Source organism: Exophiala aquamarina (genome assembly GCF_000709125.1).
Source record: "Exophiala aquamarina CBS 119918 chromosome Unknown aczIA-supercont1.7, whole genome shotgun sequence".
Lineage (NCBI taxonomy): Eukaryota > Fungi > Ascomycota > Eurotiomycetes > Chaetothyriales > Herpotrichiellaceae > Exophiala > Exophiala aquamarina.
In genome coordinates, this window is record NW_013550581.1 from 112,109 (window position 1) to 128,565 (window position 16,457).

At 34.2% G+C, this 16,457-nt stretch overlaps 1 protein-coding gene across 1 annotated transcript; it reads left to right on the forward strand.

Annotated features, from left to right (window-relative positions):
* Positions 1–582: 582 nt before the first annotated feature.
* Positions 583–2,287, forward strand: A1O9_08105 (uncharacterized protein; the record flags this gene model as incomplete). Its single annotated transcript, XM_013402491.1, has 5 exons — positions 583–603; positions 678–1,034; positions 1,092–1,433; positions 1,492–1,888; positions 1,953–2,287. The coding sequence occupies 5 exons, from the start codon at positions 583–585 to the stop codon at positions 2,285–2,287; spliced, it is 1,452 nt and encodes a 483-aa protein (XP_013257945.1).
* Positions 2,288–16,457: the final 14,170 nt, after the last annotated feature.

The following is a 16,457-nucleotide window of genomic DNA, read 5'->3' on the forward strand; positions in this document are numbered from 1 at the left end:
ATAGATGTAATATTCTCTTGGCACGCTAGTCTACTAACGATTACACTCATTTTATATTTAAAAGCAGCTCTACTCTTAGATAGTAGTAGTTAGGCAACTCATGCCGCCATTACCACATGTACCAGAACACGCTGCAGTTCCGTAAGGTCACTATCAACTTGCCAATTTTCCAAGCTCACTGAGTGCGTTCGCTCTTGCATAAGTCTACTGAAACCCAAGCCCTGGCTCGCGGGCTATCGGGTGAACCGAGGCTGCAATTGTGACTAAAGGTGTTTAGCTGCAGTAGTAGCGCGCCTCACTAACCTCTTTGCGCCATAGGATTCGCCTCTACCCTTGCGGTTTGCTTTAATTGCCACCAATGTGGCATGTAGCAGGGCAAGCTAAACATACAAGGACGCTTCGCGCGGAACAGGATGTCGAATTGGGGTTTAAGAGCGCGAGCTCGCTGTTTGGTTTTAAAGTTCTCACCATATATGTCCACGCTCATTCTAGGAAGCGCAGGAAAGACCAGAGACACTTTGGGCGAGCTTGCCAGTGGCCGATAGTAGAAGCGGTTCTCTATTGAGCTATCTATAATCCACGATGGCGGACTTGCAAAGTACTGTACGATGTTGATCGTTCCTTAACCCACGCAGCAAATGCAGCAAACAAGGCTGAGCTAACATATTCATCTACAGCCCATAGAGTCCCCATACCATACAACAACCCTGCCAGAATCGTTCCATAAGTCGCACGATTCCGCTCACGCCTATCCTGAAGTATATCACCCGCCGCAGACGTATGAGGACTTCCCTGAACCACTTCCTGATGGCCGATACATGTCACCCCGCAAACCAGTATACGAAGCGGATCCAGATCCAGATTTATCCAAGAGAGAGAATGACCCGAACGCAGTGCCTGACAAAGAGATTGAAACCCGCCAAATTTGTGGTTTGCGTAGGAAGGTATTTTTCATCGTGCTAGCAGTCGTCCTGCTCGTGGCTGCCATCGTCGGAGGTGTTGTCGGCGGCGTACTAGGAACACGTCACAACTCTGTACGCCATTTGTCTCTTTGATGGAAATTGTATATCTGCTGACTCTCAGTGCCACAGAGTTCATCAACTGACCAAAATGCGGCCAGCCCAGGTGATTCGTCTTTGGTCTCGCCAAGCTCGAGTGCTTCATCTGCAGCGCCGTCGAGCACAAGCGGCGTCAATGGGACGCCAGAGACCAACACAACGGTTGCAGCGCCGAGCCCGATACGTGCAATTGCAGTCGCGGAAGCTGAGGTGACCATGTTCAAGGTGTGGCAGACAACCGATAAGAATATCCATATGGCTGGCTACTACAATGTGCCAGCGCTCTCTGCGGATGCTTTCGAACTAAATTTGGATTTCCCTGCAGTCAATAATACGCCAATTGCTGCTCTGACGTGGAAATATAACGATTATTTTGTGAGACTCATACCATGGTACGCCAAAAATGTCCAAGATACTAACGATGCTACGGCAGGAAATCAGAATCCAATACACTGCAGAGGGACAGAGTAGTCTCGGTAGTCTCAACTTCCGATGCTATGAGAACGGCACTTTGTGTACTGAACCTTTGAACGGTCTGAACAGTGCAATTCCAGCGCCCATCGTGGGAGCAGGTGTAGCACTTGTGACTCCCGAACTCAACCATCTGCGCTCATACTATATCGGTAGCGATGGCTTAGTCCTAGAGGCTAAGTACACCCCCGAACCGGGGTGGGTATCTCCTATACCTATCAGCAATGGGGCAAAGGCTCACATTGCGTCACCTCTTGGTGTGACCATGGTCAAAGATGAGATATGGCTCTTTTGGTTCTCTAATCAGAAGCAATTGCAGTATGCTACTTCGACCTACACGGGCTCAACGTGGTCAGTAGGTAAGTGCTTTGACTCGCGTTTCCGATTCTCGTTTGTATCCCCCTTACGAACTGCATCAAATAGTGCAAAACATTTCCGCAACCATCCCAGAAGAGCTGCCTCGCTCTATTGGCGTAGTACGCTCTGATGCACCTGATGTCACACAAGTCTTCTATCTCGATGGCACCGAAATGCAACAGGTGCAATACTCGAACAACGTGTGGTCGATCAGCGCTCTCGGTTCATCAATGCCTAGCTCAAGTATATCCAATGGACCACTGGGAGCCGCAGGTTGGGATAATACTGCCACGCGGCTGTATTTTGTCATTGACGGCAGTATCCAATCAGTCGCTTCCGAGTCTGTCTATGGGCAATGGCAACTTGGCACCAAACCGCTTGATTATTATGGAACTAACTAACGAAACGATGCTAAATTCAAAGACAACCTTTACCAAGAAGAGTTTGGAAACCATTTCTGAGGGCCGCAGAATGGTTCTCCTGGGTCTCACAACGAATGTTCGACCGCAGCCCACCTTCGCAAGATAATTCTTCTCCCTTTGCCGTACGATATCGTCATCGCGGGAAGGCCCCAAGCGCCACCCTTGAGACTTGAATTTTGGGAGCCGATGTGGTTAACGTTTGCTGACCTGTCGAAGATCTGAAGAACACTCCGTGTTTATCTTTCTGCCTGCTTACGTCAAAGGAAACGGGAACTTTAAACACAAAATCCCGAAATGATAGATTAATAGGATTTCCTCATTGCGTTTGAGGAAATATGGTAGTCCATCGCCAAGACCAACGAGTGATATCACATGAACCGCCCTCCATTTTCCAGTAGTGCCTCTCCGCCACCAGGATGTGCCACAGTCTTCCATGTTTTATCAAGGCTGCGTGGTTGGCCTTTCCACCCATTCTCTTGTCCCGGGCTTTCCCCCAACAACCCTTCGCGTGGTTTTAGGGCCGTTGTTGCGCTCTGGGTAGTGATATCTAAAAGCTTAAAAGCTCGCTGCCTCTATTTACATGTCGGGAGTGGATGACGTGGTAAAGGAGGCTCTAGTTTCTAGTATCTATGTGGGTGTAAACCCCGATATTTATACCTTTTGCGTTCAGTTCTTGTTTTATCGATCCAAGATCTTTCGTTAATCTGTGCTATCTTGAAGTATGTATATTGGCAGCTTTAGGCAGCTTTACGCAGTAATTATGTAGTGGCGTAGGAGCATATGGCTATGAAAAGGAGTGGAAAGTGTTAATAGGGATCGTCGTCGTTGATCTGTAGATATTAAGGAAAGTTTAGTGTCTTAGTGTAGTTCGAGTAATACAGTGGAGTATACGTAATTAGGGTGGAGAGTAGACGATATTTACGCAACTTGGCCCAATATTAACCTTAAATCCTAGCGGTAAGGAACACGGCACGTTCTGAAAATGTTGACCTCTGCGATCATAGTAATGCACCGTGATATATTAGCTGCGGTCTGATCTGCTCGTGTGAGGATCAGTTCTTCTGTGCGTTAGCGTTAGCCCCCAAATGATACTAAATGTCTTTAGCATTACACGATGACCGCGCGAACAGCGTCTCTTAGCTACTTCGTAGTGTGCCGAGCTGCTTCACGCTCCTCTGCTGTATGTCACTTTGCGGTATACTACTCCGCGTCATGCCGAGCTGCTTCACGCCGAGCTGCTTCACGCTGAGCTGCTTCACGCTGAGCTGCTTCACGCTCCTCTGCTGTATGCCACTTCGCGGTATCCTACCACCCTCTGCTTCATACTACTTTGCCTCACGACCCTTTGCATCAGGTACGTCTATGTTATAATTGCTTAAGTTCTCAGTTGCGCCGTTACCCATGTGGTCGACCTCGAATTGGCATCCTTTTCGACATTTTGGTAAACAACCACTAAAGGAGAGACCATACGATCTATAGCTCCCGTCGCTTTTAGTTAGCAGTGACTCGGAGCCAAAGCCACCAGAGCACAATATCGGGAGGGAGCGTAAACTCTTCGCGTTGCTCCTTCAATTGCTTCTCTACCAACGCACAAATCTCTAAAGTTCTTGGATACCGGTACTAAACGGGGTCTCGACTTAGCATTCCTCACGACATCTAACTTAATGTTCTTGTCATCTCTCGCGATCCACATCCTTTAGTGCCTTATTCACTATAGGCGATGATTACGATAATCGTTCACTACTTCCTATATTAGAGGTAAATTCCTCTATTAAGATGCACTCGGCTGGAGGAGTACTAACTTAATCTTAGTAATTACCTAAGGGACGGGGCTATTATCATCGAGCGGATACCCGGCTATTCCTACTATATCGTAGTCTATAGAGGAGGTTATATAGAAAATTATTTCGGTAGTCTTCGATTATCCGCGCTCTACCGAAACGGCCTATAAAAGCGTATATTCGTCTTTCGGAGGTAATAGGGGAGCTATAAGAATATAAGTAACTTAACGAAAACACTAAGATAATCGATTAATTACTATATAGTCCTTAGAACATCGACTATAAGAACTTAAGGAGTCTAAAAGCCTCGTATACGATTCGTATAGCCCCTAAGGTCTTATATACTATACCCCTTAGTATCTTAGTATTAGCCTTAGTATAGAATAGGTACTCCTAGAGTCTACCGTAGTCCTATCTCGTAATAATTACTCTCCTCTCCTAAAGTATACTCGTCCTCGAGTATAGAAGTAGTAGGTAAAAAGTAGCGTCCTAGTATAGCGCTATATATATTTTATATTAATATTAAAGAAAACGTAATATATTTTCCTAATCTTAGGGTCGCTCCTAATCCTAAATTATTCTACTCTTAGGGATTATTTCGTATTTACTTTAGTTTATCTAATTCTAGCGAAACTTCGCGTACTTCTCGTACCCTAGTATAGTATATATAGTAAGCTATATCTATAAGGCTAAACTTTTTAATTATTTAGTCTTCGCTATTTAATCTTCGTTAAGGTCTTAGCGATTAGTCTCTAGGTAAGGAGTATATTAACCTTCTTCTACTCTATCTTTCTTCTTTTTTTTATATTTCTTATTCCTTAAGACTCTCCCTTTTCCTTAGTAAGTTCTATAGTTAGTCCTCTACTTTTTACCTACTAATAATATACTAGCTACTTATCTTCTTATCTCTATCTAGAATTTCTATATAATAATAATAATATTATCTATTAACGTCTATTTTAGATCTCCTTACAAGACTACATAGACGATTTACCTTATATAGGAAAAGGCTCTTTCTTTCGTAGAGTAAAACCTAGGGCTCGCATCGCTAGAAGTATACGTCTTATACGCTTTCCGCCTCCTTATCGCTATCGTTAATTATATAACCTTTTACCTATAATCTAGAGAAGTTTTACTTATTCTTTTCCTTCCTCCTTCTTTCTATTACTACTCGTAATCCTTAAAGAGTACGAATATCCCTATATTCTCCTCTTCTACCTCCTTTACTACTCGGAATTACTCGAGGACTTCGCTCGTAATAAACTAGTATACCGTATACGTCGCGCTTACGAGCCGCGAGAGGATCTTATCGAGTCTCTCTATACTATTATAAGAGTATAAGTAACTTAACGAAAATACTAAGATAATCGATTAATTACTATATAGTCCTTAGAACATCGACTATAAGAACTTAAGGAGTCTAAAAACTTCGTATACGATCCGTATAGCCCCTAAGGTCTTATATACCGTGCCTCGTAGTATTTTAGGACTAGTCTTAGTATAGAATGGGTACTTCTAGGGTCTTCTAGGGTTCACCGTAGTTCTATCCCGTAATAACTATATTATAGTAGAAGTTATATTCTATTATATCGTAGATAATATAAAAGGATATATTAAGACTAAGCGATACCCTATTAACGCCTAGTTACGTAATTAGGCTTATATAAGCTAGGATCACGTAGTATCTATTTAGTAAGGCTATACTTAAGCCTTACGGAAGATTCTATAAAACGCCATTCTATTCTATAGGATTAGAAATTACTTAACTTAATTTCTAAGTATCCTAGGAGTTAACTCGTATTTACGAATACTCGGTAATTACTCTCGTACTTAGGAGATATTATAACGGAGCCTACGCCTATATAAAAGAGGCCTATACTCCTTTACTTAGATAGATCTTAAGTTATTTAATAAGATAGAAAGCGACTATATATTCTACTCCTTCTTTCTACGGTCTTCGGCTACTTCTACTATAGATCCTAAACCTTATCTCCCGAATATAGGATAAATATTTAACGTAGCTAGGCTAATCTAATATTATTTAAGGTCTATCTATTAGGTAAAACCGTATAGAAGTAGTTAGGAATATTAGGGTCGGTAAACTAGGTCGTTTAAAGCGCTTTTCCTTTAAATATAACGAGATATTATAGTTATTACGAATTAAATTCGTATAAAGCTCTAGAATACGCCCTAGAGCGATTACTCGTAGTATACCTTTAGGCTATATAACTATATAGCCGAAGCTATATAATTCCTCTCTATCGATTATCTCCTAGGAAACGATACTAACCTACTATAGGAGAGGCTAGGAAGTATTTCCTTTATTCGTATAGTAGATAGATTTTCTCTTTTCTTTTCTCTCCTTAGCTTTAGAATCCTCGTTATACGATAGTTAGACGAATTACTCTAAATTCCTAGCTAAATCTTTATATTATTTTAAAGCTTACTATCGTATATAGCGAAAGAGTATCGCGTATAAAATAGATAATAATTAGTAACTAACGAAAACCGCTTTAGTATAGGCGGTAGAGCTATACTAGCTCTTATAGGCTTAAAATTAAAGAATAATAGTACTCGAGAATTAACTCGACTAATAGAATAGAGTACGAGTTCGTACGCTTAAAGTAATAACTTCTACGACGGCGAGCGCTATATAGAAATTCGATTCTATACGACGAAAGGCTAAGTTCTCTAAGCTAGCTAAATTTAATAGAAAAAGATTAGAGTTTCGGTCGTAGCTTACTTAAGCTCGAGCTAAGTTAGTAGTTAATAAATAAGAAGAAATCGAAGTTATACGATTTTAGTATTTCTATAGTAGACTAAGAGACTACGCCCTTACTTAAGTTAATTCGTAAGTTAACTTCGTATAATTAACTCTCGAAATAAATACGAAAGAATTTATTAATTAATTAAAGGCGGCGTACGAAGATATTAATATTATAGAAAGAGTATTACGAAAGCTTTCTTAACTAAAATAGAACGAAAAGTCCTTTAGCGTATTTTTCGTCGAGTTTAATTATATACTACTCGAGGCCGACGGACTAAACTAGGCCGACTCGATAAAGAAGATATTTATATTAAACTATCTTTCGTACGACTTAAAGAGCGCCCTCGTTATAACGTTAATTCTATTAATCTATAGAAAGTACTATATTCTTTTCTATACGATTAATATAAATCTAAAGGCTCTTTAGTAGAAGAAAGCTAGAGAAAAGACGTTTAGGAGTAACTTATTTAGTACTATAAGTCGTACGAAAGATAAGATAGATTAAACGCTAACGATATAAGCTATAGCGTTCTTAGTAGAACTATAGAGAGCTTTATAAGTATTATAAATAATACTTAACTAGAAAAAGAAGCTCGAAGTATATCTTCGCTATAACTAAGGAAGTTACTTTATTATTAAATATCTTCTTCTTTTCGTTATACGACCTAAGATAAAGAAGAAAATAGTAGTAGTAGAGACTATAGACGAGGATAAGGAATCGTTAAAAGAATAGCTTCTACTAGAAGTCGTCGATAGAAGCGTACGAAGAAGACGAAGAAGAAATAGAAGGCTTTTCGGCCCTTAATAGACGACTAATCCTTTATAGTTTTATTACTTTTAAATAAGTAATATTATATATCGATTCTAATTAAATCTAGTTATTTATCGTATAATTTAATTAACTTTCGCTTCGCCTTTCGCTATTCTTTTAAGTATATTTCTATTACTTTTTATTCGATCTTCGAATTCGATTCCTTTATATAATCTAAAATTTCCGAAGTAGCGAAGGTTAAAGTCGATATTAATAGCTATAAGGAAATAGCGTTCTTTTATATTATTCCGAATTTAGCGTACGATATTATTTTTAGACTATTCTAGATAAAGAAGAATAGTATATATCTTAGTATCGCGAATAATTTTCTCTTAATAAACTATTTTAATCTAAAGATCTATAATATACTACGAAAACTACGTACGCCCTTAGACTATAGCTAAGTCTTCGTCGTAGTATTCGGTCTACTAGCTTAAAGAAGTAAGAAGCGTATAAAGACTTAAGTATTCTCGGCGATAATAGCGGATATTAAAAAAGTACTTAGAGTAAAGACGCCTATTAATTCGTATACGAAGCTTCCTTAATAGTACTACTATTTCTTAAATATCTTTAGTCGTACGAAAGTAGAAAAGTTACCTCCTTTATAAGGAAAGAAGATTAACTACGCGATCGATCTTAAACTAAAAGACGAAAAAAAACTTTAAGTCTCGTAGAGCTCGCTATATAATATATCTCGAGACGAATTCTTAGTACTACGATATATATTTATTAAATTTCTCGATAAGAAATTTATTAAAATAAATAACTCGTTAGCGGTAGTTCTAGTTCTCTTTATACGAAAGCTAGAAGGAGGATTACGATTTTATATTAACTATCGAGGGCTAAATAAGCTAACGAAGAAGGATTAATACTTATTATTTCTAATCTACGAGACTCTATAAAATATTGAATAAGTAAAATAGTATACGAAGCTCGATATTATCGCGGCCTTTTATAAAATTCGAATTATAGAAGAAGATAAATAAATAATAGTATTTCGTATAAGATATAGCCTTTTTAAATAGCTAATTATTCCTTTTAGACTTACTAACGCGCCTAGTACGTTCTAGAAATATATTAACTAAACCTTATAAGACTATCTTAACGTCTTCTACTCGGCGTACGTAGACGATATTTTAGTCTATTCTTCGAGAATATAACGAGAGTATTAAAACTATATATAAAAAGTCTTAAGTCGACTCCGCGAAGTAGAACTTTAAGTCGATATCGATAAATATAAATTCGAAGTTAAGTTAGTAAAGTACTTAGGATTTATTATCGATACGGAATAAAGCGTATAAATAAATCTAGTAAAGGTTATTATAATTTAAGAATAGTAAGCTTCTAAGTTTATTAAGGGCGTCTAGAGTTTTATCGATTTTATAAACTTCTATCGAAAGTTTATTAAGAATTTCTTTAGAAATAATTCTACTAATTATAAAACTTATACGAAAGAATTCGACTTTCTATTAAAATTCAAAAGCCAATATAGCGTTTATACGACTAAAGAAGATATTTATAATAGCTTCGATTCTCGTTCTATTTAACTATATAAAAGAAATATTTCTAGAAGTTAATACTTCTAAATAGTATATAGGTAGTATCTTATTCTAGATAAAAGAAGACGATTCTATATAACTCTACGTATTCTTTTTAAAAAAGAATTTACTCGCGGAATATAACTATAAAATATATAATAAAGAAATACTAACTATTATATATTATCTTAAAGAATAGAATACTAAGTTAAGGAGTATAAATAAGTTCGAGATACGATTAGATTATAAGAATCTAGAATACTTTATAATTATACGAAAGCTTACGAAGAAGTAAATATAGTAGTCTTTTATCTTCTTATAATATAACTTTATAATCTTTTACCTTAAAGAAAAGAATAATATATAGGCCGACGCGCTATCGCGAAGGAAATAAGATATATCGAAAGAAGAGAAGGACGATCGACTATAGTATCGTATAATAAGACTACTAAAGCCGGAATTCTTCGACGCGAAAAGAACGATTTAAGTAGCTTTCGTATAAGTAGAAGAATTTTCTATCGAAGACTAACTAGCGAGTAACGTAGTTAATACTAACTAGTTTACGATAGTAGAGTCGGACGAAATATACGAGTAGATTAAGAATTTAATTACTCGAGAAGTATTAAAGTTTCTATCTTTTCTAGCGATAAAAGTATCTATCGCTAAGTATATAATCGATAGCTAAGGAAATATATACTTCTATAAAAAGCTATAAATTCTAAACTTAGAACCTTTATATATATTTCTAATTTAGGAAATCTATAACTTAATAATTAGCGAATACCTTAAGCGAAAGGTAATAAACTCTTTAATAGTAAGATAATTCTTCTAGTCGAATATACTATAGAATATTCGATAATTCGTACGAAATTACGATATCTATAAACGAATAAAAGTCTAGAGGAAAGGAAATAAGAATTTCTAAAATTTCTCCTCGTATCGAACCGAATATAGAGCGAGATATCTATCGACTTTATTACGAAGCTCCTAGAGAGTCGAGACTATACGAATTTAGCGATAATTATAAACCGACTAGGAAAAGGAGTTATCTTTAAATCGATACGTACGATTAAGTCGTAAGATATAGTATTCCTATTCCTACGTATATTCTATAGGACCTACGATTTACTAAGAGCTATCGTATCGAATAGAAGAACCTAGTTCGTAAGCGCTCTATAGAAACGAGTATATTAGCTACTAGGTATCGTACGCCGAATATCTACTATATATTACCCTAAAACGGACGAATCTACGGAACGAATAAATTAGACGATCGAGACGTACGTACGTACGTTCGTAAACGAAGCCTAAGATAATTAGGTAGAATTACTACTAATCGCTAAGTTAGTAATTAATAATAGAAACGCTTACTTAACTAGTATAAGCTCTTTCTTCCTATTTTACGAATATAATATCGACTTCGTATAACTATAAGATAAGCTCCGCGAAGATAAAGAAGAAAATAGCCTAAGATAATAGAGCGAAGAAATTATACGAAAACTCTAAAAGGCGAGAGAATAGGTCTAGACTTCTATAGTCGTTACTTAATAAGAATAAGAAGAAATTATAAATTATATAAAATAATAGTCGATAGAGTTTCGCGTAGACGATAAGGTCTAGCTCGACTTAAGGAACGTATATATAACGCGAAAGAGTAAGAAGCTCGATTAAAAGAATACGAAGTATATTATAACTAAAGTTATCGGATTATATAGCTATTATCTTAATACGCTAAAAGGAATTTATAACGTATTCTATTCGAATCTATTACGTACGATATCTACGAATCTATTACCTATTACGAACTAGGTTACTTAAAGGATTACTAAGGGAATTAAGGTACCCGCCTAAGGAAGGAAGTTAGTCGATAGAGAACGAGGCTAAGTTATATAACTAGGTAGGGCTAGATCTCCTAGATTCCTTAGATCTTATAGAATCTTAAGAGATCTAGGAGGAGCTATAAGATCTAGGAGAGCTACTAGCTATATATATATATACTTACTATCCTCGTTAAGATAGGTTATAGTTAACTTCGTTAGTAATTCTATATTTATATTTTAGGATATAGTCCGACGAATAAGTATTCCCTTTATTATCTTAGTTAATATTCTAATACTTACTCTATTAAGAAACCCTATCTTAGTTAGAACTACTTATAGCTCGGATTATAATACTTTAACTACTACTTAATTAGTATTAGATATTTAACGTAGGATTATCTCGAATTAGATTCCTACTACCTAGCGTACATCTACTTATAGCCTTAAATAGTTCTTTAAAGACTAATATCGTCTAAGATAGTAGTTCTAACGAAGACTTAAACGTAGATATAGTTAACGTACTAGGACTCGCTAATATATCTAGGAATAGTATTAAGGTAGAACTATTCTATAGAAATAGAGAGAAGCTAGGATACTTCCTTATATAACTTAAGACTACTTTTAAACTTAATCTAACTAAGTATACTAGAGTAGAAGATAAGGTTATATTCGCGGTAATATACCTTAAAGGAGCGGCGTTCTATTAGTTTAAACTAGTATAGAATAACTATCTCGAGTCCTCTAGCTTCGATAATAAAACTAGAGTATACTTTAGAAACTTTACGTAGTTCGAAATAATAATTAAATAGATCTATAGTATAATTAATAAAGCTATAGTAGCTTCTCGTACTATTTATACTCTTAAATAAACGAAATCTATAGCTAATTATTATTCGGAATTTAAGAAACTAGCGAAGAAACTAGAGTATACGAATAATAATATCTTTAAAGATACTTTCTATAATAGATTAAAGAAGAAAGTTAGGAAGGAAATAATAGAGCGTCTAGAAATATATAAAGATATAGTAGATAAGGCTATTAAACTTAATAATTAACTATACGAGCTATATATAGAAGATAATTAAGAAAAAAGCTTAGAAAGACGAGGGTATCGAGAGTATCGATATTTTCCTCGAGCTAATACGAAACGCCTATAAGATTACGAAGACCCTATAAACCTAGATACTATAGAACGTAATAATACTCGATAAATAGGCCTAGGTAGAGGCCGAAATATAGAGCGAAAGGTTATAGAAGAACGAGATCGAGAGAAAGAAAGATAAAGAAAGGAAAACCTATACTACGAATATAGTAAGTTTAAATACTACGTACGCGATTATCTAGAAAAGAAGAGCGCTTAAGGACTATATATAATAAATATATAGAGCGGTAGTATAGACGGCTTAATAGCGAAAAAGGTCGATACTATTAATAAAGTGTCCGGGGGATAAGGTTTAGGATCTATTATAGAAGTAGCTAAAGACCGTAGAAAGAAGGAGTAGAATATATAGTCGCTTCCTATCTTATTAAATAACTTAAGATCTATCTAAGTAAAGGAGTATAGGCCTCTTTTATATAGGCGTAGGCTCCGTTATAATATCTCCTAAGTACGAGAGTAATTACCGAGTATTCGTAAATACGAGTTAACTCCTAGGATGCTTAGAAATTAAGTTAAGTAATTTCTAATCCTATAGAATAGAATAGCGTTTTATAGAATCTTCCGTAAGGCTTCAGTATAGCCTTACCTAATAGATACCACGTAATCCTAGCTTATATAAGCCTAATTACATAACTAGGCGTTAATAGGGTATCGCTTAGTCTTAATATAAAGAAACCTAAAGACTTATTAAGAATAAGGACGAAATAGTATAGAAGGACTATTAAGAATTAAATAACTCCCGGAAGTTAAGTAAGTTAGATACTAAGTAATTAGAAGAAAAATTCTAGTTAAGATATTAGACTAAGAAGCCTAAAGAACTTAAGCGTAAGACTTAAAAGAAAGAAAAGTTCGACGAACTTCTAAAGGAAAAATAGTAGAGCGAAGTAATATATAATATAAGGAGAAATATCGTAAAATATACTTAAGAATTATAGTATTTCTATTACGAGAATAACTACTAATTCTATTTAGCTTTAAAAATCGAAAAATAGTAGTTTTTATATAAGGATAGAGGAAGTATAAAGCCTTAGAAATAGAAATAGAGAGTCTAGGAAACTCTAGCTATAATAATAGCTAATTTCGAAAAAGAAACGATACTTATAAATATAGATAACTATATAATAATTAGAATAAGGTTCTAGAAGATAGTTAACGAAGTTATAGTATTAAATAGAGGAATAACGTAGAAAACGTTTAGGACGGCGTTAATCTATAAGTACCGAGCCCGAGGATATTAATAATATAGATATATCTATATATATACTAAAGATAGAAAACTATATTAACTAAGAATCTAGCGAAAAGAAGACGAATAGGTATCGATAGACGAAATATTACGATAATATAAGAACTCTACGAAATTCTATATATATTTCTAGAATAGAAGGGAAGAAGAAACTCTATATCGATATAACTTAGGCGCTACTCCTAGGAGAGAATAAAAATATATATAGATCTAGAAATATAACGACTAGGAATACTTTCTATAAGCGGAATATACGTACGATATATATAACGAAGAAGCTTACTTTATAACCTTTAAAGGACTCGATAAAGGAGTAACCTATACGAAGGAATAATTAGTTTAGCTTAATTAGGAACTATTTAGTTTTAGGACGGTAACGCTACCGCCGCCTTATTATAATATATCTATAATAGAAAAAGGACTCGCGAATAAGATTTTACTAAATAAACTTAACTTAGTAATTATCCGAACCTACTACTAGATAGTAGGGCTAGTAGAAAACCCTAGGATATAGTATAATTCCCTAGGATAACCGAAGAAAGAAAGAATCTATATAATAAATACGAAGATAAAGAAAATAGCTATATATACGACTATATAGGCTACGTATTCCCTTTTCTATTTAGAGAAGGAGAGAACGATAACTAATTAGAAGAATTATAATAGTAGTTAAATAAATATAAAAAGATAAGACTATAGAAAATAGCGTATACCTACCTCGACGACGTTATATTAATAGAAAAAGAAAGTAAAGTAGTAGTATTAGAGTATTATCTTATAGTATTTATTACTAACTATTACTAGATAAGTATTAAAGATAGTATTAAAAAATTAATATTCTACTTTAGCGAACTAAGGTAATCGTTCCGAAGGCTAATTAGTCTAAACGAATACTATAAACTAGAATACCTAGTAATAGCTTCTTACTATTTATACGATATAGTAGGAGGTAAAGTAGTACGATACGACTTACTAGTATAAATAATCGAAAGAATATAAGTACGATTAATATCTCTAGATAATAAAGAGGAAGAATAGGAGAAAGTAAACGCTAAAGAATTAGAAGAAGAATCTAAAATATCGTCGGAAGAAGAAGAAAAATATTATATAGCTAAGGTTACGAGAAACTAGATTAAAATTATAATAAAGTACTAGAAATATAGCGAATATATAGAATATACTAGCGAGACCGAAAGGTACCTCTATATCTATTATAATCCTAGGATAAAACTATAAGAATAATAGAACGAAATTAATATATTATTCTACTAGAATTACGAATATAATTAAGCGCTAATAGTATACGTATATATATAAGGACTAACCTACGAGTAGATTATAGTTAATCTCGACTAGGAAGATATAAAGGAAATTTAGAGAATAGAAGCTCCGACTATACGGAACTTATATATAATATAGAAAGATAAATAAGAAGATATACCTTATATCGATAGATAAGTAGACTCGACGTACTTATTTAGTTACTTTAGCTACGCGGAAAAAAGCTACTAATAGTACTTTAAGCTATATTAATACCTATAGAATATAAGTCCGGATCGACTCCGAATTCCGATTAGTAAGATAATATTTTAATCGATAGATAAGTATAACGAACGTACTTATATAGTAGAATTAAGACTATATATATATTTAAAAAACGATAAGGGAATAACCTATTAAGGCTAGGTTACCTACGGTAAAAGTCTTAGACTCTAAATAAGCTAGAAGAAGGTAAAGTAGAATATATAGTCTTTACGGCCGTTCTATAGAACCTTTCTATACGACTTATAGTAGACTTCGAAGTAAACGAAAATTATATCTTATACTACGTAGCGTAAAGGTTAAAAGACTATATAAAGGCGAAGATAGAACTATATCGACTTATAATAGTAGACGAGTCGCTAATAGAGTTTAAGAATAAATAGATAAGAAAAGAACTATAATAGATCGAATTAATAATAGGAATTTATTAAGAAAGAATAACTCTAGATATAATAGCGATAAAATACGATACTATACTAGAAATAGAATAACTAGAAAAATATAACTCTTAAATAAACTAGAAAATAAGAGAACTCGAATTTTCGAATTATAGTTACGGAACGAAAATAAAAGACTAATTATCTTTAAAAGTTTTCTTTATAAAGACGATATAGGTACGACCGAAAGATAGAATATTAGCTTAAACTAATATTAAAGAGCTACTCTCGAAATATATAAAATATAGAAAACTATTTATAGAAAAGGAAGGTAAAGTAGCGCTTCTAGAATACTAGCCTTAAGATTATTAAATATTTATAAAAGAAGAAGAAGTACTTAACTATAAAGAATAGTTAAAATTACTCTTAAAGAAAGAAGAAGACTTTCTAAAGAACTATATTAAGAAACTAGAAATAAAGAACTTAATTAGAAGAAGTTAACTAAAGGTAGAAAAGTATAGATTTATATTCTATAGTATACTCTTCGTAATAAAAAAGAATAGATTACTACGACTATATATTAACTATAGACTACTTAACGATAAAACTATTAAGGACTATTATTCTATTCTTTAATAAGATAAACTATAGAATCGTCTCCTAGGCGCCGTATAGTTTACTATATTAAATACTAAAGACGCCTATTACTTAATTAAAATAGCTACCGGAGAAGAATAAAAAATAATATTTCGAATAAAATAGAAAGTTAACGAATTTCTAGTTATACCTTTTAAACTTACTAATATACTATTAATGTTCTAAGAATTTATAAATAACGCTCTAAGAAAATATCTAGATATATTCGTTATTATCTACCTCGACGATATTCTAATTTTCTTAAAGACTTACGAGGAATACGTAGAGTATATAAAGAAAGTAATAGAAAAGCTAAAGAAAAATAGAATTCTACTTAAGCTATTTAAATACGAATTCTATAAGAATAGTATTAGATTTCTAGACTATATTATATCTTCGAAAGAACTTATACCGAACTAAGAAAAAGTTCGAGCTATTAATAAATAGCTAGAACTAATAATAGTTAAGAAAG